This window comes from Mus pahari, chromosome 15 (genome assembly GCF_900095145.1).
Source record: "Mus pahari chromosome 15, PAHARI_EIJ_v1.1, whole genome shotgun sequence".
In the NCBI taxonomy this organism is placed as follows: domain Eukaryota; kingdom Metazoa; phylum Chordata; class Mammalia; order Rodentia; family Muridae; genus Mus; species Mus pahari.
The window spans coordinates 50,551,214-50,573,843 of NC_034604.1; the positions used below are offsets into that span (position 1 = coordinate 50,551,214).

General features: G+C 44.0%; 1 protein-coding gene and 1 pseudogene across 4 annotated transcripts in view; one reads left to right on the plus strand and one right to left on the minus strand.

The window, feature by feature from the left end:
* Positions 1 to 22,630, minus strand: part of Aldh7a1 (aldehyde dehydrogenase 7 family member A1) — a 48,371-nt gene that overhangs the window by 6,777 nt on the left and 18,964 nt on the right. For all 3 annotated transcript variants that reach the window (XM_029546858.1, XM_021214346.2, XM_029546857.1), the window contains 9 exons: positions 16,860 to 16,940; positions 15,991 to 16,114; positions 14,127 to 14,259; positions 12,481 to 12,525; positions 10,662 to 10,739; positions 7,886 to 7,983; positions 4,424 to 4,465; positions 2,955 to 3,049; positions 669 to 753 (listed from right to left, as the gene is read on the minus strand). In XM_029546858.1, the coding sequence (XP_029402718.1) occupies positions 669 to 753; positions 2,955 to 3,049; positions 4,424 to 4,465; positions 7,886 to 7,983; positions 10,662 to 10,739; positions 12,481 to 12,525; positions 14,127 to 14,259; positions 15,991 to 16,114; positions 16,860 to 16,940 (781 nt within the window). The remainder of the gene's footprint in view (positions 1 to 668; positions 754 to 2,954; positions 3,050 to 4,423; positions 4,466 to 7,885; positions 7,984 to 10,661; positions 10,740 to 12,480; positions 12,526 to 14,126; positions 14,260 to 15,990; positions 16,115 to 16,859; positions 16,941 to 22,630) is intronic.
* LOC110333010 lies at positions 19,426 to 20,001 on the plus strand (annotated as a pseudogene). Its single transcript, XR_003845280.1, has one exon. The product of XR_003845280.1 is annotated as a ribulose-phosphate 3-epimerase pseudogene (transcript).

Below are 22,630 nucleotides of genomic sequence, written 5' to 3' on the forward strand. Positions count from 1 at the left end.
CACACACGCTTTTTTTTTGTTTTTTTTTGTTTTGAGACAGGGTTTCTCTGTGTAGCCCTGGCTGTCCTGGAACTCACTCTGTAGACCAGGCTGGCCTGGAACTCAGAAATCTGCCTGCCTCTGCCTCCTGAGTGCTGGGATTAAAGGCGTGCACCACACACCCGGCACACACACACACCCCGCTTTTAATGTGGGATATCACTATGTAGCTCTAGCTGGCCTGAAACTTATTACACTGACCAGGCTAGCCTCAAACTCACAGAGACCAGCTGCTTCTGCCTCTTCTTCCTCCCCAGCGACAGCCTGAAGGCTCGCACCACCATGCCCTGGCACCAGTGCATCTTAGAAGCTACTCTGGTTTCTATGGAAGGCAGTGGAAGCAGGAAGCCTGGGGACTCACACACATTCCCTGAGGACACTGGGGACTTGGGAAGGATCGAAGCAGTAAAAAGAAACAGAACTCAGTCATCACCTGATCCAGCCTGGACCCCACCCAACTGGGACCTCAACTCTTCGGTGTGCTGAGTACGAGATCCTAACCTAGGAAGCCACTCAAGACGTCAAGGAAAGGGCGCCACCACCACCTCCAACTCAGAGAGTCAGAAATACATGCAACACCACTTGTCAAAAGTATATAACGTAAAAAAAAAAAAGAATGAGCTACTCACGGTCCCAGGGGTTCCCAACACGGATCTGTGAGTAGGCACTTTTCAGTCTGTCCACAACTTCATTATGGATGCTTTCGTGCAAAAACTATGTGGAGAACACACATTCAGGAGAATAACAAAATGAATAGACAAGTCTTAAGAGAGTGAATGATAGCGTGCTTCAATAATACTGATTACTAACTACTAATACAGTCTCCGAAAACAAGCTAAAACCAAGCTTTTAATTATATATTTTCTAATTTTAATATTAACTACATGTAAGTAATCATTTCCTTTAGGTGGATCTTGAAATAAAACCATAAACCACAGCTGGGGATGCAGATTAGTTGGTCATAAGATCATTTAGCATTCAAGAAACCCTAGGTTTGACCCTCACCACGTAGATAAAGTGTGGTATATCACATGCCTATCAGCCCAGTATTGAGAGGTAGAGGCAGGAAAATCAGAAGTTCAGGGCTACCCTCAGTGAGCTTGAGGATAGCCTGGGATACATGAGACCCTGTCTCACACAAACAGAAGGCACCTAAAAGAAACCCAAACAGAACACCATAAACCATGTCTATACCAAGTTTCTAAGAGCCTGGCCTGCTAAGCTACACAAATCCATTGTTCTCCTTTTGTACGACAGAACTTAATATATTAATTAACTTGGTTAGACCTGTTCCACACTGTAACTGTGAGTCTCAGTAAACATGGAGCTCAATAGTTTCGCCGGGCCAACCTCAGAGGAGTCACCAAAACTACTGAGTCTCAGGTTTTGAAGGTCTCCAGCCAGCAGTAGACTAGGACACCAATATGCTTCATGCTATATTCTTCTCTTTATATATAGAAGAAAAACAGTACATATTCTATATACTGTGTGTGTGTGTGTGTTTAGAATAAATGTAGAGAATAGAGAGGGAGCTTGCTTACCAAACTACCCAATCTCCCACTGCCTGGGTTAGTCTCCCCGTAACAAGTGAAGTTATTCTGGGGGGAATTAGTCGTGGGAAGGCTGATGAATGCTGTAACTTCTTGTCTGTATGAATCCCTGCTTCCATGCAAGTCAATCTAGGCAATGACTAATTGCATTCCTTAATATTTAACACTATATATAGAGCATAGCCACATATATTTCCTCCAAGACTAAAAAGTGGGTAAAGCAGAGAAATGGCTAGCTTTTACTCCATGAGATCCAGCTGTAAGGCATCTTCTCAATTAGTGACCAAGGGTGGGACGGCCCATTGTGGGTGGTACCATCCCTGGGCTGGTAGTCTTGGGTTCTATAAGAAAGTCAGCTGAGCAAGCCAGGGGAAGCAAGCCAGTAAGTAACATCCCTCCATGGCCTCTGCATCAGCTCCTGCTTCCTGACCTGCTTGAGTTCCTGTCCTGACTTCCTTTGGTGATGAACAGCAGTGTGGAAGTGTAAGCTGAATCAACCCTTTCCTCCCCACCTTGCTTCTTGGTCATGATGTGTGTGCAGGAATAGAAACCCTGACTGTTTGTGTGTGTGTGTGTGTGTGTGTGTGTGTGTGTGTGTGTGTGTGTGTGTATACACATGTGCATGTGATGTGTATGTTAAAGACATGGCCCAGGCTAGACTCAAATTCCTGGGCTTGAAGGACTGACTCTCACTCAGCCTCCCAAGTTCTAGGATTACAGGTGCACATTACCACCTCTGCTCAAACTATACATGCTCGTAAGGAAAGACAGGAATGACAGGCATTTGGTTTCCAGTAAGCCATATAACATTAAGTCAAACCTGAGACATGAGACCAAAATAAAACATTTGAAATGTTTCCTTAAAAAAAGCAATGCCACTGTTTGGAATTTAACTTGTCTCATCCCCTAGAAGACACTGGTCTTATTCTCCATGAAGTCTGACTCAAAGTTGATACCACCTGAGTCTAGCTTCTGTCAACCAGTCGTGAGCCCACTGCAGCTTAGGATGTGTTAACATCTGTTACCACAGATGTAAAAGAAACCCACACATTTGCCACTCATGTTTAAGAAATATACTTTTCTAGCAACACTTCTATGACTCCTACTGACTGAACTCACTGAACTGAAGTTTTAAAGCAGAAGAGGCGACTTATCAGTTAAACAGCTCTTGCTGCTCTTCCAGAAGACCCAAGTTTGGTTGCCAGAACCTACGCTGGGCTGCTTACAACCACCTATGGTCCAGCTCCAGGAGAACAGAACCTCCGAAGGCACCTGCACACAACACACAAGGCATGCACAGACACGCACGTACCTACACTCAAAGAAAGAAAAAGGACACTCTTAGGCATGCATGTGGACACTCACCAGTCGCCTCACAGTGGTACACCTTTGCCCAGCTGTCCCCACGGCGGCAAACAGAGCCGATGGAAGAACCAAACTGAGGTCTGCGTCCTCGAAAGCTTAACAAAGTACAAATGTGTGCCATCAGTGTGCGGTAGGCAAAGCATTTCTAAGCAGTATAAACAGTGCCTTTAGATAACATAGTAACATTAGAAGGATCATCCCCAAACTGAAGATTCATGGTACAGATGAATGTGCGAAGGGAAAGCCACACTTCTCCTCTAGGAGTGTATGACAGAGCAAGGGGGATCTCCGAACTCTACCCAGATACACAGGTAAACTGAGGCCCAGCTGAACCTTCTATCTGTCTCAGAGACCCCTTGCTACTGTCTCCATGAAGACCCGTGAGCTCCACCACCATCTGGTGCTCCCTGTTCCAGTCTACTCCCCACTGCCACAAAGCTTCCCGTCCCTACGTGAGGCAGCACACCCTCTGCTGCAGAGGACAAAGCTTGTGCCCAGGAGAAGAGGACAATCTTTGCATGGTTAACCTTTGCAAGGATGATTTATTACTTATCCTCCCTGCTTCCTGCACCTTCTACACTCTTCCAGCCACTGTTTCCTCCTATGTCATCACCGTCACCTGTCTAACCTGAGCACCCTCCAGTCAGGATGTGGAAAGGATGCATCTCACACACACAGACTAGACTTCCTATCCATTTCTGTGACTCTAATTCCACTGTTTTATTTTCTTCCTCCCGGTTCTGGGGACCAAATCCAAAGCTGTGCACTTCTGAGGCATCGTGCTGTGGCCTCACCATCTGGTCCTGGAGCACAGTGCTCTCTTTAAGTCCCTCCTTCCATCCACCCAGACAGAAGGCAGCGTTACCCTATGTTACAGATGAAGACACTGTAGCTTTAGATAGATGCCCTTATACTGCTGAGCTAATTCCCTAACTGCAGCTACGCAGAGCAGTTAAATTAGCTCAGCAGTATGAGGGCATGTACTGTTCTGGAAGAGGACCCAAATTTGGTTCCCAACAACCATGTCAGACAGCACACAAACACCCAATTCCATCTCCACAGAATCTGATGCCCTCTTCTGGCTCCTCAGGTACCTGCAATCACTAAAGAAAGCAAGTCACTTAGGAAATAATCAATTGTTCTACAAAAAACGCATACTCAGTTTCTAGAAAACAAGAGAAGAAAAAGCATGAAGAAGTAATGCCATGTTAGAGACAACAGAAGTCTCGTGCCCACATTCAAGGGCCCAGGTAACATTTTCCCAACACGAATCCGGCTTCTTCTCAGTTCCATCTTCCTTTCAGTCAAGTTCATGTCCTGACTCCTAAGGAAAATTCCTAAAGATGGGAACTGGGTCCCAAGCTGAGAGCACAGAAAGGATGAGTTCCTACGCAAGTCCCAGAGAGTCAATGACCAGATACGCGGACAGCAGACTGAAGAGAAAGCAAAGCCCAGCGGGGCAACCTTACCAATAATGGCATTGTTTCCTCCAAGCTCCAACAAGCTCTTCCCTTTAAAAGGAAGCAGACACAGTTAATTCCTACTTCAGTGCTCAATGCACACTGACACAGTAGGGCCACCCCAGTTCTCTTTCCATTCACTTTCTGATTAATAAAGCAGCTTAACAATGATACTAAAGGCAATTACATCACTGTGCCATGGTTATAGAAGAGAATGTATGCTTGAGCATGAATCACACACACACACACTAAGTGTGAGAACCCATGCACACAAGCGTGCTTCTACAAAGAGTAAATGGCAAAGCATTATATAAAGAGCTGACGCTGCTGTCGGCTTTGGTCAGAGAAACTGCCTTCTGCGGAGTTCAGCACCGACGGTTGAGACTCAGCTGACCTAAGTATGGAGAATTAACAACTGCTGAGTGCCCACCACAAACGGGATGGGACATCTCTATCACACCCTGGAAAAAACACGGAAGGAGACAGCAGCAGGAACAGTGGCTTCCAGGCAGGCTGTGGCTATCTATTACAATTAGCTCAGTGTGGCCATGTGACCCTGTCACGGAAAAGGAGGGACTCATGAGGTCCCACCGCTCCCTGAGGACTCTATGCATAGTTAATGGTTGGTGGAGAAAGGCTCCTGTGCTCCTGTAAACAAACCCTCACCCTCAATCCTTCAAACAACACTAATGAAACTTGCTGGGGGCGCAACAAGATGGTCCACCAAATAATGGTGCCCAAGTTCAATCCCCAAGACCCAAGGAAAGCAGCAGATGTGGGAGGCACAAGGGAAGATAATGGGTTGGGCAATCCCAGCAGTGGGAAAAATGAAATCTCTGCATGTTAGTCCACTGTGATTATTTAATCATCAGTGTTGAATATATTCATTGTTAGTTATCAGTTTTATTTCACTATCTACTCAAGTCACTGTTAAAATGTGTGACCAGCAGGGCTCTTGATTTGTGACACCGACTCCCTCACATTCCAGAGAACAGAACTGTCTGAGCATGGGCTTATTGCATTCTCCCTGTGTATGGAAGAGATCTGCCTCAATGTTGTGGCTATGTGCTTCGTTCTGTTCTTTTGAATCTGTTTCCTCTAAAATAACATATGTGAAGTATCAGGACCCTGATACTGGCGAGTACATTCTCACCACACAGCTCTGAAGTGGGTAAGCATCCCCTGGACAGTAAATATGAAAGCTATGGCTGCTATCTGCAAAGCCTCTGAGACTACTCCAGCTCCAGCTGCTGGGGCAGGAACTGGTTTAATGACGGCTCACTGCCAACAGCCCAGCAGTACACTAGGTACTAAGAAGGAAATAGAAGATTCTGCTGTATAGAAGACAGCAGTCTCTCCTTCCTGGAGGCATGTGATATTTGGCAAAAGGGGGACAACCTGTGTCCTCCGTCTACTCCCAGTAATTGCTCTCTAACCTCCCTCCTGACTGCCAACCCGCAGTCCCCTCGCAAGCAAAAGTGCCTATCAACTCAGGATAGCCAAATGCATTCAGGAGTTTGCAATTCTCCCATGCTCCTTACACAAGAACAACTCACTGCTGCTTTGTGTAAGGGGACGGTGAGGAGGTGACAAACTGCCCCTGTGAAGAGACATGAATGAAGCCGAGAATCAATTTTCCCATTTATTGTACGCATGAGGTGTTTATCAAAATCTACTGCCCATTTTTCAGTTATTTTCTCTTATGTGTGTGTGTGTGTTGTGTGTGTGTGTGTGTGGTGTGTATGTGTGAGAGACAGAGAGACAGAAAGAGCACACAAGAGTGCAGGCATCACAGCATGCATATGGGTAACTTTTGGGGAGTCTGCTCTTTCCTTCTTGTTTATGAGGCAGAGTTCCCTGTTATTTCAATCACTGGGCTGTCTATGTGAGCTTCAGGTGATTTTCTCCTTCTCTCCAATCTCACAATGGGGGTGCTGGGACAACAGCCGCAAGCCACCAGCGTCTTTACATGGGTTCCAGGAACTAAACTCACTTTTCAGGGTTGCACACGTTTCCCTCCTGAAACCCCCGCTGCCCGTTTTCAAATTGCATTGTATGTGGTGGGATGGAGCTCGGGGCAGAGGACATGTCTCATGAAAACCTTACAGCATTTGTCTTTACACTGTTGAGCTTTTAAGAGCTTCCAGAGTCCATGCGCACCTTTAACCCTTGTATTCAGGAAACAGAAGCAGGCACATCTCTATGAGTTCAAGGCCAGCCTGGTGGTCTACATAGCAAGTTCCATGCCAGCTATAGTCACACAGTCAGAGCCTGTCTGAAGAAAGAACTTTCTATTCTAGACACATGTTCCATATCAGAGAACTGACTTGCAAATAAATATCCTGAGCCCTTCTGTGAGCCATTCTTTTCCCTTTCTTTCTCTAGTAAACTCTGAAGCACAGAAAACTTTTTGATGAACCCTAATTTAACTGTTGTTACTAGAAGTATCTGTGTCTTGGGTATCATTTAAGAAACCACTGCCCAACCCAAGGTAACAAAGATTTATTTCCTAGGTTTCCAAAAATTTAGTCTCACTAAAAATTTTACTAAAAATCTGGCTCTTACACTGAGGTCTTTTGATGCATTTTTCGTTCTGTTTGGGGTTTAAAGTAAGACATACAAATTTCATAGTAATTCATGTGGCTGTCTGATTGTCTAGGCACTATCTGTCAAGAGACTGCTCTTAGACACTGAAATCGTCTAGCAATTTTGCTAAGGAAAAACAAAACCAAACAAAAACACCCACTGGCAATAAATGTACACACTCCTGGCTCTATTCCATTGCCCTATGACGCCACGCGATAACGCTGTAGCAAGTTGTAAAATTAGGACGTATGAGTGCTCTTCTTCAAAACTGTTTCAGATACTCAGGGTCCTTTGCATTGCCGTAGGGATTTCCCAAACGGCTGATGTTGACAGCAATTACCCTGAGCTCACAGGTCACCTGGGAAGAATTGGCTTCTCAGCAAGCTTAAACACTATGAGAAGGGGGGAGGAGATATCTTTTTGTCTGCATTTATGTAGGTCCTAATGTCTTTCCATGGGTACTTCACACAAAAGACTAACTCAATTCAAATTTTAAGTGTCGATGTTTTATTACTTGATATTACCATACGTAGAATTTTCTAAATTTCATTTTCATTTGTTACTAATAGAAATATAATTTTGTAAAGTTAACCTCCCATCCTATATTTGTTGAGTTTTTTGTTTGGTTTGTTCTTTGTTAGTGTTGGCAGATTTTTGGTTCGGTTTGGTTCGGTTTGGTTTGGTTTGGTTTGGTTTGAGGCAGGGTCACCATATAGCCCTGGCTGTCCTGGAACTCACTACACAGACCAGGCTGGCCTTGAATTCGGAGGCTGACCTGCCTTTGCCTCTCTTGTGCTAGAATTAAAAGAGTGCACCACCAGCCTGTGCAAAACATTTCAGCCACTGTACACTGACTTAAATCCGCATCATAAAGCCAGCACTTACCAAACCTCTCCTGCACCATGAGGGCCACCTCCTTCCCCACCTGAGTGCTCCCAGTGAAGGACAGCAGGTTCACGCGCTCATCTCTGGCCATCGTTGTACTGCAGGGAACAGAAAGGGTTACCCAAGCAAAAACACCGAGAAATCATGGCACCCGACAGTACTGGCAAGAAGCATGCTATGGGCCCTCGGCAAGACAGTCAAAGTTACACGGAAGTCTGTCCACGAGCATGAGGTAATGAGACAAACTCTTCCCAAGCAGAACCACACGGAAAGCTGGCTGACCTGTTCTGTGAGCTGTGTGACAGCCCTTTAGGACGTCTCCTTAGCTCACGAAGAAAGTTCTTCCTGTACTGAGAAGGAACCGAGACAATATGGCCCTAGTGCTGACGAGCACCAGGTGCTTTCAGGCTCATCTGCAATACAATCCCTCCAAGAACAGTCAGACTGGGGCTGGAGAGCCGGCTCAGCAGTTACAAGATCAACTGTTCTTCCAGAGGACTCAGGTTTAATTCCCAGACCCCACGCAGTGGCTTACAAACCACCTGCAACTCTAGTTCGGAAAGACCTGATACTCTTCTGGTTTCCACAGGTACCAGAAGAACACATGCATATGGGAACATATGCAGGCAAAGCACCTATACACATAAAAATAGATCTCTTACTTAGAAGAAAAGAACAAGCAGACCTGATGGCACAAGCCTGTAACCCCAGCTACCTGGGGCCTGAGGCAGGAAAATCACACATTTAAGATCTGTGAGTTCCAAGCCACTGGGCAACTTAGTAAAATACCGCCTCAAAATAAAAAAAAACCCTCACGATTACACTTCAGACCTCTTCAGGAACCCAGATAAAATGCATTGCTCTTGAGGTCGGGGATGTAGCTAGCTTCATAGCATTCAGAAGGTGTGGTGGTCTACACCTATAACTCCAGAAGCTGAGCTGTGAAGGCAGGAGGATCAAGTTCAAGTCATCTGCTACCCAGAATTTTCCAGAATCAGTCCCCCACTTCAACTTCATTTTCTTCTTGATAAAACTTTCCCCACCCCTCACAAATTATACAGTTCTTATAAAAATTAAAAGCTGTCTAGGCTTTCTAGGTGGTTCTAAGAAACGTAGCTCGGAGACTACGTATTTGAACTTCTGTGTTCATAGTTGTTTGTGCTTCTGTTCAGGAGAGCAATGCAGGATAGCCCTGCAGACGGGATGGCTTGATCTAATCACTCAGATAAAACTCCTCAGGTTCAACCCACAGTTATGAGTGTCCACATGACAGGTGACTGTGCTTAGCAAGGTCCTTCCTACGTATGCTACTGAGCTGTGCCAAGGCCAACAGAAGGATGTCCTGAGTTCAAGAACAGGAGTGGGCCAAAGAATACCACGCTCATGTTTCAGTGACATTTAAAACCACTTCAGTGGGGACTATGAGGGCTGGAGAGTGGAGAGGGAAGAAGACAGGTTGTCTAAGGTTCTCATCTATAGGAACAAAGACAAAAGAGCCTCACATCCCAAACCAGCACGGCGACAGACTTGACACCTAGGGAACCTAACTGGTCAAAGTCATAGCTGGTAAAACACGACCCCATCTTTCATGATGATTTAGAGAAATCTTAGCCAGTTCCAGACTCAAGACACTGTGACCTCAAGCTAAGTAAAAGAAGAGAGTCACAAATGAACTCATGTTTCCATCTATATAAAATGGCCCCAAAAGAAAACTCATAGAAACAAAAAGGATTTAGTGATTGTCAGAAACTTGAGGAAGGCGATGGGGAATGGGCGTGAATAGCATAATGTTTCTTTCCAGCTCAATCTAAACATCCTGGGATAAGACAGCAATGGCTGCACAACACTGAACATTCTAGAACAGCGGTTCCCAACCTTCCTAATGCTGTGACCCTTTAATACAGTTCCTCATGTTGTGGTGGCCACCTATCATAAAATTATTTCATTGCTACTTCAGAACTGTAACTTTACTAATGTTATGATCATATCTGATCATATCTGATATGTGACCACTGTGAAAGGGTTGTTCAACCCCCAAAGAGGTCTCAACCTACATGTTAAATACTGTTCTAAAAGCTACTCAGTACGAGCCGAGGGTACAACTCGGTGGGAGAACCCGTGCCTAGGTAGCATATACAATACCTGGGCTTCTGTCCCAACACCAAAACAAACCTAACAAAAATCCACTTTCAAAGGGAGGGTTTTATGGTATATGAATCCTGTAGTAGTTAAAACAACGTTTTCTAGAAACAGTCTCAAACTTGCTATGTAGCCAAGGATGGCCTTGAACTTTGATCTTTCTGCGTCCACCTCCACGGTTCTGAGATTATAGGCATGTGTCACCACATCTGGTATATTCAGTGATAGGAACTGAACCCAGAATTTCATGTGTGCTAGACTCTCTGCTTCCTGGACTACACCCCCAGCCCCATTTTACGGTCAGCTAAGGAACTGACAACAGGCTAAGTTCTTAGGCATGGGGTGGGATGTCTGTCACAGCTTTGCTTTATAAGTCTCTGGACAAATCAAGTATCAGGAAATTATTATTCACCCAAAATATAAACACCAATAATTTAGTAGGTCAGAAACTAAAAAAAAACAAGTATTCTTCAGGAAGTTTACGAACTAACAAGTGCCCAGACGGTCTACAGGATAATGGCCACAGAAGGTAGCCTCGCCTCCTTAGCTGCAATGGGTTTGGTTACTGGGGTAGAAGATCCCCACCAAGCAACCCAGGGCCCTTCCACAAAAGGATGCTCATCATCCATTCACCTACCCGATATCTGCTCCTCCACAAACCAGGGAACAAATGGCACCGGGCAGCAGGTTGTCCTCCAAAACCTGGGCTATGATCCTAGGAAGGGAACAGCCGATATGCTCCACTCAAACACGTTTTTAAATGAGAGAGAAATCCCTAGCACACGACTTCCCTTTTCAGCTGACTCTTCAGACACTCAGACCCGGGTTTTTCCTCACAGATTACAAATATGGTTTGCAAACACTTACAAGCAGAAGTCTGTGTTTAAAATAAAGTGTTAAAGGAAAAAACTGTATAGAACATGAATAGGAGATATAGTGCTTGGGTGGTTAAAAGAACACTTTCATCCAATATTCTCGGCCCAACGATGAAGACACATCTGAGTCAGTATGACAGATTAGATAGAGGCTGGGGCGTGCTCCTCACTGAAGTACATGGATGAAGCCTGGCTTTTTCTTCTTTAGTCCCTAACCACATATCCATTAAAATAGTAAGGAAATTAGAAAGGAATAAGCTGTGGAAAGATGAAGGAATTTTAAAGAGACTCCATCAGCAAACAAGGTGCTTGACTATAGCCCCGAATCTGCTCACACACAGAAGCAGCAAGGGGAAGCGGGGTTGTTTAGCTCAGTTGACATATTTGCCTAGTGAAGCCCTGGGTTCAGTCTCCAACACTGCAAAAACCAGGCGTGGTAGTGCATGCCTGAAATCTTACACTTTGCAGGCAGAGCCAGGAGGATCAGAACTCCCAGGGAGTTCAAGGCCAGCCTGGACCAAAAGGGGCCCTGTTCTCCCACCTCCCTTCCCCTGAAAATGAAAAGCAAGCAAGGATGAACGGAAACCAGACATGGTGGCACATGCACTTTGCAGGCAGAGGCAGGAGGATGCAGAGTTTAAGGTCACATTCAGCTATGTAAGGAATCTGAGGCCAGTCTGGCTATAGGAGGACCTGTCTCAAAACACAAAACTAAAGCAAAAAGGGATGGAGTGGGGAGGTAAGCCTCTGAAGCAGAGGGCATTACCGTGGAGATACATTGGAGGATGGGGCCTGACTTACATAACCCTGGAGTAGCGGCGCAGAGCTTGTATCTGCTGGCTTCAGTCAAAAAACATCAGTATCCTGCATGCCCAAGGGGCGTGTGCACATGAACATCCTTCTTCTTCACTTTAAGGGCTGCAGTTAAACCATGCTTACACACTACCTAACTCTGGTTGTAGCTGTGAGAAACGGGTGACCTAGCCAGGTATGGCGCGTGTCCTAGTTTCCGAGCAGGTAAATGAAATGGCACGGCTCAGAAAGAGCCACATAAACTGCCGTGATATTAAAGTCTCACTACCAGAGGACAGTCACCTGATCGCTATGCTGAAACAAACACAACACTTCCCCACCATTAAAAAAGCCAACACCGTGGCAGAAGAGATGGCTCTTCCAGAGGTCCTGAGTTCAATTCCCAGCAACCACATGGTGGCTCACAACCATCTGTGATGGGATCCAAAGCCCTCTTCTGGTGTGTCTGAAGACAGCTACAGTGTACTCATACACATAAACAAATAAATCTAAAATAAATAAATAAATAAATAAATAAATAAACGCCTGCTAAGTGGTGGCAGTGCATGCTTTTATCCCCAGCCCTTGGGAGGTAGACACAGGTGGATCTCTGTGAGTTTGAGTCCAGTTTGGTCTATAGAGTGAGTTCCAGGACAGTCAGACACAGAGAAACCCTATCTCAAAGGAAAAAAAAGCACACACCTGCACACATACGCACATACACCAGTGCCTGTCAACCATCCTAGCAAAATATGTTATACCAGGAAAAAGAAAGCCACACATACTTACTTTGTGACAGCTACACTAACGAGGGAAGTTGTCGGTGCTCCTTTCCTAGAGACATTTAAGAGAGACGAAGAGAATTAACTTGAGGAGAGGCAAATGCCTTTCATTTCAAAGAAAAACAAAGTTATAGGGAAAAGCTTCTAATTAGACAACAAATAACACTAGTAACTGAAATGGAAACCTATCCTTCAGGCGGTGTCTCAGGGAGCTGGGAACCTCGCAAACGTAACAACCCTGCTCCAAATGATGCTGAGGGCAGCTGCCGCAGGACCACGGTAACTGTGGCGGGAGTGGCACTGTCAGCTCATAACTAACACACTGGGTTTCAGCACTGGATGATCGTTACTTAGGATTGTCAGCGTGACTGGACTGAGCACTGCCTTGGCCAGTGCTGAGACACCCAGCACTGAAACTTCAAATGTAGTTAAGAAGGGACTTGTGGTTCAGAGACGACTAACTGAAGGGGAAGACCCACCCTGAACATGGGGAGCACCGTCCCATGGCTAGATTCCTGGACTGAAGAAAAGGAGAAAAGGGGGAAACCAGATACACAGCAGTGATATGAACAAGTTGGTCCCATCGCCTTGCTGGCTCCGCCATGATGGACTGTTCGCTCCCCACCCCCAGCTGTGACCCAAAATATACCTTCCTCCCTTGAGTTGCTCCTTATCAGGCAGAGGGTCACAGCCATGAGAAAGCTCAGATACAATGTATAGGTTCCTTTGGCAAAATGGTACCAAACCTTCAAACTATGCTCTGTTTTATAGAGACTGAGAATGTCCTATTGATGGCATTACTTAACACTAGTAAGTTTGGCTGGGCACAGTGCTATGCACCTGTAATCCCTGCACTCAGAGGGTTGAGGCAGCAATGTGGTCTGAGCTACAGAGTCAGATCCTGTCTCAATCAATCAATCAAATCCTAGAGATGGTAGCCCATGCTCATAATACCAGTCCTTAAAAGGTAGAGGCAAGAGTTCAGAGTCTTCCTCTCAAAAAAATAAAATAAAATAAAAAGGAAATAAAGAAGGAAGGAAGGAAGGAAGGAAGGAAGGAAGGAAGGAAGGAAGGAAAGAAGGAAGGAAGGAAGAGGGAGAGAGAGAAAGAAAGAGAGAGAGAAAGGAAGAAAAAAAAATCAATCCATCCATCCATCTGAACCGGGGACAGGTCTATGGAAGACTGAGTCATTATGAGCCTATGGAGCCTAACACCAGGCACTTAGGTGTCAGAACGGAGGTACAACTTAGAGTAAGAACAGCTGGCAGGGGAAGGAGACACTACTACATCCAAACAGGTTGCCGATGATCAAATACAATTTTTGTTTTGTTTTGTTTTTTGTTTTTCGAGACAGGGTTTCTCTGTGTAGCCCTGGCTGTCCTGGAACTCACTTTGTAGACCAGGCTGACCTCGAACTCAGAAATCTACCTGCCTCTGCCTCCCAAGTACTGGGATTAAAGGCATGTGCCACCACACTCGGCATGGTCAAATACAAATTAAAATCAAGCACAATTAGCACATGTGACTTAATGTATTCGTTAAGAGGGTTTGGAAGACACTTTAATACATCTAAAACCCTTCGCAGTGCAGAGAAATGGCTCCAGCTACTTATTCATCACCTTCTTATGATGACACTGGAGAATGATGGCTTACCAAAGGCAGACGTTCCCTGTGATCAGAGATATGGCATTGTTCCAGCCAAACACAGCCACGGGAAAATTGAAGGCAGTGATGATTCCCACCAGGCCCAAGGGATTCCACTGTTCTATGAGTGCATGGCCAGGTCCTGAGATGTATAAATATTCACTTAGTGAACATACTTGTTACGCATAAAATCCTAAGCCACTTTTCTTCTGATCAAAAGTATATGTATCAGACCAAAGCGTATTCCTGATGCTTCCATGGATTACCTCACAGAACCAAAGGCTTAAGAACATATTCTGTAATATAAAACAGAACTGTTTGTTACGACACCAGCTTACCAACTGTACTGGTGTTCACTATACCTCATAGGTCAGGAGCTGCAGAGATAAGGGCATTATGGATCCCATTTGAAAGATAGAGATCTGTCATGAGATAGTAGGAGGTTCCCCCCCAAACGATGTGAACACAGAGGGTAACATATAAACAGAGCACAGAGCACGTGATTGTCAGGTCTGTGATCCTCATGTTGTCTCTTGACCTCTCTAACTTCAAGACAAGAAAGCTCATGTTACAGGCTCATGTTGGATGGATTACAAAAACTTCATTCACTATAAGGAAATTAAAAGTACGAGTAGAAATGTTCATATTTTGGCAGATGTGGTTCATTTGGTAGACTGCGTGCCAGACATGTACAAAGTCCTGGCTCTGATCCCTAGCACAGCATAAGCTGGATGTGGTGGCTCATGCCTGTAAACCCAGCATTCAGCAGGTAGAGGCAGAAAGATCAACTCAAGGCTTTTCTCAGCTCTATGGTAAGTTCCAGCACAGCCTGGAATAGATGAGACACTGTATAAAAAACAAAACAAAGGCTGAAGAGATGGCTCAGTGGTTAAGAGCACTGACTGCTCTTCTAGAGGTCCTGAGTTCAATTCTCAGCAACTACATGGTGGCTCACAACCATGTATAATGGGATCTGATGCATTCTTTTAGTGTGTGTCTGAAGACAGCTGCAGTGTACTCATATAAATAAAAAATAAATAAATCCTTAAAGAAAAAAACCAAAACTCATATTTTATTGCAAACTTTAAAGCTAATCCCACAACGGCTTATTTTAATGAACAGCCGGTGGGGTTGTAAAGAACAGGGCAAGGAGCTTTCATAGACCTGGTCACACTTACATGCTATCACATGCAGGAAAGTGACGCTTCTGGTCATCACTCACACTGGAAGCAGGGCCAGGAACCTCATAGCATAGCACCTGATACCCAGGTCCTCCCATAGACCAGTATCCCAACTCCTGCCTGGGAGGTCTAGCCTTCTCTCCTACTCTCTTCTTTGCCCTACTACCATCAACTCCTCACTTAGAGGCCTTTAGAGTCTACATAGATGCTGTAGCTACTCAGGATAAAGCCCCTCACAAGAGGGATCCATGCACTGCATCCGCCAGCTGTGCTGAAACAGGTGGTCCCTACATGGTTCCCCCATCCTCAACTTTATGCAGCCCTCTTCCCACTCGAAGGATTCTACCACCAGTGCCAGGTCCTTCAAGGCCTGGGGTGCTTCCTGGGGAGGACGTACCAGCCCCCTACATGCTTACAGTCCTGTCCTCTAACTGGCATGCTTATTATAGCTACCAATTCCCTGGCACTGCCCTCAATCCTAAACATAACGACCTGGGGTGTATGCCTGTGCGTACACACTCGTGGAAGCCAGCGGACAACAAAACTCAGTCTCTTCTTCCACTCTGTGGGTCCTGGGAATGGAACTGAAGTTGTCAGGCATCCTGCTAAGCCATCTCGCTGGGCCCACAGAAGAGCGTTTGAAGCTCTGTATCGCGGCACCAAGCACTTAGCTTAACTGACTCCAGCCTTACTTTCAGAAGGCAAGGTGGGTCCCCCGATCATCCTCGACAAGCCGGCAGCATAGTCACAGACGTCCACGTACTCCTGAACCTCTCCTACTCCTTCCACTAGGATTTTCCCCATCTCCAAAGACACCTAAAGATGTAAAAACCCAAGCAGAATTTCTCAAGCAGAATTTGTATATTAAACATTAAGGTGAGGACAAAATAAAACATTTTATGTAGGTAATAAATTATAGAATTTTTTTCTTTTCTTCCAAAATTTATTTACTTGCTTTTTTTGTCTTATTTTTAATATATTATTTTTTATTAATTCTTTGACACTTTCATTCATGCATATAATCTATCATGCTTTGATGACTTTTAAACCAGGTAATTTTTTTTTCTTTCCTAATTTAAAAAAAAAAAAAAAAAAAAGGATTTCAAAATTTGTTTTTCTTAGAGCTGGAGAGATGGCTCAGCAGTTAAGAGCACTGGCTACTCTTTCAGAGCTCCTGAGTTCAATTTTCAGCAACCATATAGTGGCTCACAACCATCTATAGTGAAATCCGGTTCCCTCTTCTGGCACGGAGGTGTTCATGCAGATTGGCCACTCACACATAAAATATATAAATCATTAAAAAATTGTTTTTCTTAAAAATCATAATCTTAGGACACACCTATAACATTAATCTTTTTAAATCTGATCCAACCTAGTGGGACAAGGAAGCACACAGAACTCCAGCAGGTAGGTGTCTGAGGCAGAGATCGCTTGAGCCAAGGCTAGACGGCACTGCAGAAACCTCAGTCTCAAACAAAACAAAATGTATTCATGTGAACTCATGCAGCCTACTCTTGACTGATACTCAGGAGATCACTAAAAGACTTCAAAAACACTTTACCAGTCTCCCCAGTAATTGGATCTTCTCCCGAAAGGCATCGCCGATCTTTCTGACTATTTCTCCTCGCTTTGGGGCAGGAATCTAAGAAAAGAGTGGAATTTTGATGTCAAAGCCTATGTCCATGTCTACCAGTGCTCACCACAGAAGAACACATCGCAACTATGTTGCAAGAGGCTTTTTAGGTCACTGTGATATGGCTAAAGTCCCTGGAGCCACCTCTTCTGGGAAGCACGGACAAAATCAGCAACATTTATGAATTGAAGGTCTAAAGACCAAAGAGTCAAAGAGAGAGGAGAACAAGGCTGGATGCAGGGGAAGTAAATCTAAGCTCAGACCCACGCTGAGTCCTCCAGGACATAAAGAGCTGGCCAAGAAATATAGAAAGAATCGTGCAGAATAAAGAGGTTGGTTGGGAAGGCCTGTGCCTCCACAGCTAGAGGCTTTAAAGAGAGGGAGTCTCAGCTGGGCACAGCGGTGCAAGCCTTTGATCCCAGTACTCAAGAGGCAGGCACAGGCTGATTCCTGAGTTCAAGACCAGCCTGGTATACATAGGAAGTTCCAGGCCTGCCAAAGTTACTGAAAACAGACTCTGCCTCTCACCCCACCCCCAGAGCTGGGGTTGGGAGGAGGATTTCAGCCCAGAGGCACTGTGAAACCTTGTTCCTAAGCACGGGACAAAGTGCTTTGCTCTAGCTTTCAACATCGCTATTTACTGGAGGAGAGAGGAACCAGAGAGCTCAATTTAAAACAGAGTAGGGCAGCTGGTTGCCTAGCGCTCACAAAGCCGTTGGTTCCACCCACCAGAACACTGCAAAACTGGGTGTGATGGTGTACAAATGTCATCCCAGCACCTGGGAAACACAAGCAAGAAGATCAGAAGTTCAAGGATATCCTTGGCTACACAGCCAGTTTTGGGCCAGCCTTGGCTACACGAGACACTACCCTAAAAAAAAAAAAGTTGACAAAGTCTGGAAGCTCAGTCTTAGCACTGCAATGGTGACAAGGGGAGGGGTGATGGGAAGCAGATGGCAATCTGTTTTTGAAGAACTGACAGAACACACTAACAGAACAGAAGGAGGAAATAAGGAAAATGCACAAGCTAAGGATGATTCTCTCAGGTCTCTCTCTTGAAAGCCAGTATGAAAGGGCACCTTAGCACACTCCTTTAACGCCAGCAGACGCTGAGGTAGGTGGATCTCTGAATTTGAGGTCAACCAGGCCAAAGAGCGAGTTCCCAAGCAGCAAGGGATACACAGAGAAATGCTGTCACAATAATAATGATAATGATAATAATGTAAAAATAATAAAAAGTTAAAAAAAGAGAGAAAGAAAAGCTAGGCATGGGACTGTCATGGTAGCTAAGGAGGTAAGGACCCCTGCTGCCAAAGCTGACAGCCTGAGTTCAGTTTCCAGGATCCACCTGCTGGGGAGAAAGAACTTACTCCTGAAAGTTGACCTGTAATTTCCACACGCATGCGCACACACAAATTAATTAACTAAAAATAAATACTTTTTTGGAAAAAAAGACAAAGAAAAGCTACATACACAGACAACTGAGGCAAAGGGCAGGGTTTGGAGATGAAGACTATAGGCTGAACAATGTTAATATTGCGCTGTGACACAGTGATGCAACTTCCTAATAGTCACCACAGCTCCTTTAACTATTCCTTTGCCTCTCTTTCAAAGGCAGCTAAAGGAAACTTCACACGCCTGCACACATCTGCAATCTCAGCCTGCAGGAAGCAGAGGTGGGGGGGGTAGGAAGGGGAGATGGGGAACTTAAGGTCACTCTGCTAGGTAGTAAATTCCATCTTAATCTCAAGGCCAGACTGGGCTACTTCCTGAGACCTTGTCTTAAAGGAATAATTAATAAATAAGAGAGAAAGCACTTCCTGCAGATCATAGGCTGGAACCCTACTCCCCACCCCTCCCTATAACATGCCCCCACTCCATCCTTCAGAGCCCCACTGAGCCGCAAGCTGAAGCTCTCACTTTGCTCTCTTTCCCCAGAGCACCCCCACTTCTTCGCTAGGACTTCTGCGGAGGGCACCATGGGAACAGTATTGTGGGAACGTATCGTGTTGTATTCTGTTGGGAACACTCTAACTCTTGGAGCAGGCAGCTCCTTTTCTAGCAACTGAGCTTATACGTGTGTTGAAACAAACAGATAAAACAGCAACCATTGTACAAGTTTTCTAACAGAGATAACCCATCAGAACCGTCTCTAAATCAAATGGATGGGCATGTAAGAAAATCACAGAAGAGCTTCAACGGTATAACACTAAGTACAAGACAGTACACTGACGGTAAGCAACAATTTGCTTCAACCTGGGCTCTGCACCAAAATGTCAGCAGTGGCAATTCCTTAGAATTACAGCTAATGTTCACTTATTTATTTATTTATTTATTTATTTATTTATTTATTTATTTATTTATTACAGCTAGGCTCTAGGGAACCGGCACCGTGGCAATTCCTTAGAATTACAGCTAATGTTCACTTTATTTATTTATTTATTTATTTATTTATTACAGCTAGGCTCTAGGGAACCGGCACCATGGCGTCACCATGGCGTCGGGCTGCAAGATCGGCCCGTCCATTCTCAACAAGGACCTGGCCAACCTAGGGGCCGAGTGCCTGCGCATGCTGGACTCGGGGGCCGACTACCTGCACCTGGATGTAATGGACGGGCATTTTGTCCTCAATATCACTTTTGGTCACCCTGTGGTTGAAAGCCTCCGAAAGCAGTTAGGCCAGGACCCTTTCTTTAATATGCACATGATGGTGTCTAGGCCAGAACAGTGGGTAAAACCAATGGCTGTGGCAGGGGCCAATCCATATACGTTTCATCTTAAGGCAACTGAGAACCCAGGGGCTTTGATTAAAGACATCCGGGAGAATGGGATGAAGGTTGGCCTTGCCATCAAACCAGGATCTACAGTTGAATATTTGGCCCCATGGGCTAATCAAATAGATATAGCCTCGGTAATGACCATAGAACCTGGGTTTGGAGGGCAGAAATTCATGGAAGATATGATGCCCAAGGTTCACTGGTTGAGGACCCAGTTTCCAACTTTGGATATAGAGGTCGATGGTGGAGTAGGTCCTGACACTGTTCAGAAGTGTGCAGAGGCAGGAGCATGATTGTCTGGCAGTGCCATTATGAGGAGTGATGACCCAAGAGCTGTTATCAACTTACTAAGAAACGTTTGCTCAGAAGAGGCTCAGAAACGTTCTCTTGATCGATGAAGCCACAAGGAACCCAGTTTCTGCTCATGAAACCTTTTTTACTGGAAAAAGGAATATTGACTACCAAATCACATTGCAATCGAAGCAATGCTGCATTCCAGTGATTAAAATCAATTGTGCAGGATGTTCAAGAGGTTAGAAATAACTACCTTTATAGAGATGTCATTTAGAAATTAGCGTGATGAAAATATTCATGTTTATACTGGGAGAATGATTTTTGTAAAGAGTGAAAATATGACAGAAATGTGTCTTAATGGCTAAGAGGACAATTAGCTACTATGAAAAACATTTTTCTGTATTTTTACAAAGAATGTTCTGTTGATTCCCTGGTTTATCCCTAAAGCAAATGACATCCATATTTTCTCTAGTTCATGTCATTTGTGATTTGTTTATATGCCTGAGAATATGAATGGAATGAGACTAAAATTAGAAGCTTTGGGGTGGCATGTCATGGTCTGGCATTTGAATTACTTTTAATCTTACACTTGTTTTATTAAAAACTATAAAAAATAATGTATGAAGCCTAGGATTTCTGAAATGCAAGCACAGACTTATCAAGGTATTTTCTTTGTCACAGAAGTCACTCTGTAATTCCTTCCTGCCCCTGAGTCTCACTCAGCCACCATTCTTAGGGGCATGAAATAGCCAGGAGCAGAAAGGAACCATACAGTTTCTCTTGGAAGTGCCATGGGTTGGATACAATAGAACAGAGTACCCTATTCTAGCTCTTTAATTCTAATAAAATCACCCAACTGTTTTCACTATAAACTCTTATGTATATTGAATGGAACCATAACTATTGTGCATTTGAGAATTAAAAGCATAATATGATTTTGGAAGGCTTATAGTTGTACTCCTGGACTGTAGAAGATGTTCAACACAAAATAGCAAGCATCATATCTGTTTTATGAGTTATTAAGCACTTTTGTACAATCATATTAACTGCTAAATTGTCCTATAATTGTTAGAACAGGTATTTTTTCTCCTATTTTAAGACTAAAAACCGTAAAGCTCTCCTGGTACATACAAAGGGTCCAGTCAGAAGCAGTTTTCTGGTGTGTAATACTGCTCTGACTACAAACAGAGCTCCTGAAGTGGATTAGAAAAAAAGTTTTTACTTTTCTTATTTTCAGTGTAACTGTATCCTCTGGCAGAATCAGAGTAAGTCAAGAATATTCTGGAAGTTTAGATTTTGACTCCAAGGATGGATGGATGGATAGAGATATATATATATATATATAAAATTTCTAAGAAGGAAGAAGTAGGCTAAAAGATGATAGAATACAGTACAGACTTAATCCATAAATAAGTAGTAATAAAATAAGAACACTGACAATAGGCATGGGCTTGCTTGGGCTTTTTCCTGCCCTATAAGATAAAAGTTTATTAATACTTGTTTTTATTTTAGCTTACGAAAGGTTTGTGCATTTAATCAAATCACACAATACAAGGCATATAGAAATAACTTTAATTAAAAAAAACTATGTAGAAGGTTATAATATCAGTCATGACAAAGATTTGAAATTATTTGTTGGGACAACTTGTATTTTTCTGGTTTTTGTTATCTTTTTCTTTAAAAATAAATGTACATTGAAATGTAAATAAAGAAAATAATAAGTAAATAAAAATAAATATAAATAAATAAATAAATGTACAGTAAAACAATAAAAAAAAGAATTACAGCTAATGTTCACTTTATTTATTTATTTAGTACAGATGTTTTAACTGTGTACCACTTGTGTGCCTGGTGCCCTCAGAAGCCAGAAGAGGGTGTCTGAACTTTATAGATGGTGTGAGCCACTATATAGGTGCGGGACACTAAACTCAGTTCCTCTGCCAGAGCAGACAGTGCTCTAACCACTGAGCATTCCCTCCACTCCCACTTACCATAGTTTATACAACTGTAAAGTTTACTTTTCTAAAAAATAATAGTAATTTTATTTTTATGTGTATTATCTCTGTGTGTGTAGGACGCTCATGCATGTGGGTACCTGTGGAAGATGGAAGATGGTATCAGATCTCTTGTAGTTGAAGTTACAGGGCTCTGAGAGCTGCCTAACGTGGATGCTGGGAACCAAACCCTGGTCTGCTAAAAGCAGCAAGCACTCAACCACTGAGCATCCCTCCAGCACCAAAAATATGTGTTTAGATTTTCTGTGTATGAGGGGGTGATGCGGGAGAGGTCAGAGGGCAAATCACAAACTTGGAGTAGTTGGTCCTCTCCTTCTACAATGTAGGTCTTGGGGATAGATCTTGGGTTGTCAGGCTTGGCAGCCACTGCCTATGCCCACTGAGTCACCTCGCCAAGTCAGTCATCTTTATGATACATGTCCTCCTTGTAACATTAACTGAAGAGCACAGATGTCGTTATGTTTCTTATGAATTTAGCTGACATGGTTGTAAGTCAAGCCATGCTGTTGAATATCAGCTGAGATCAAGTACATATGTTCTCTACCTTCCATGTGTTAGACATTGTTAAAAAATAATTATGATTTATTTTAGGTGTGTGCCTCAGTGTGTGCAT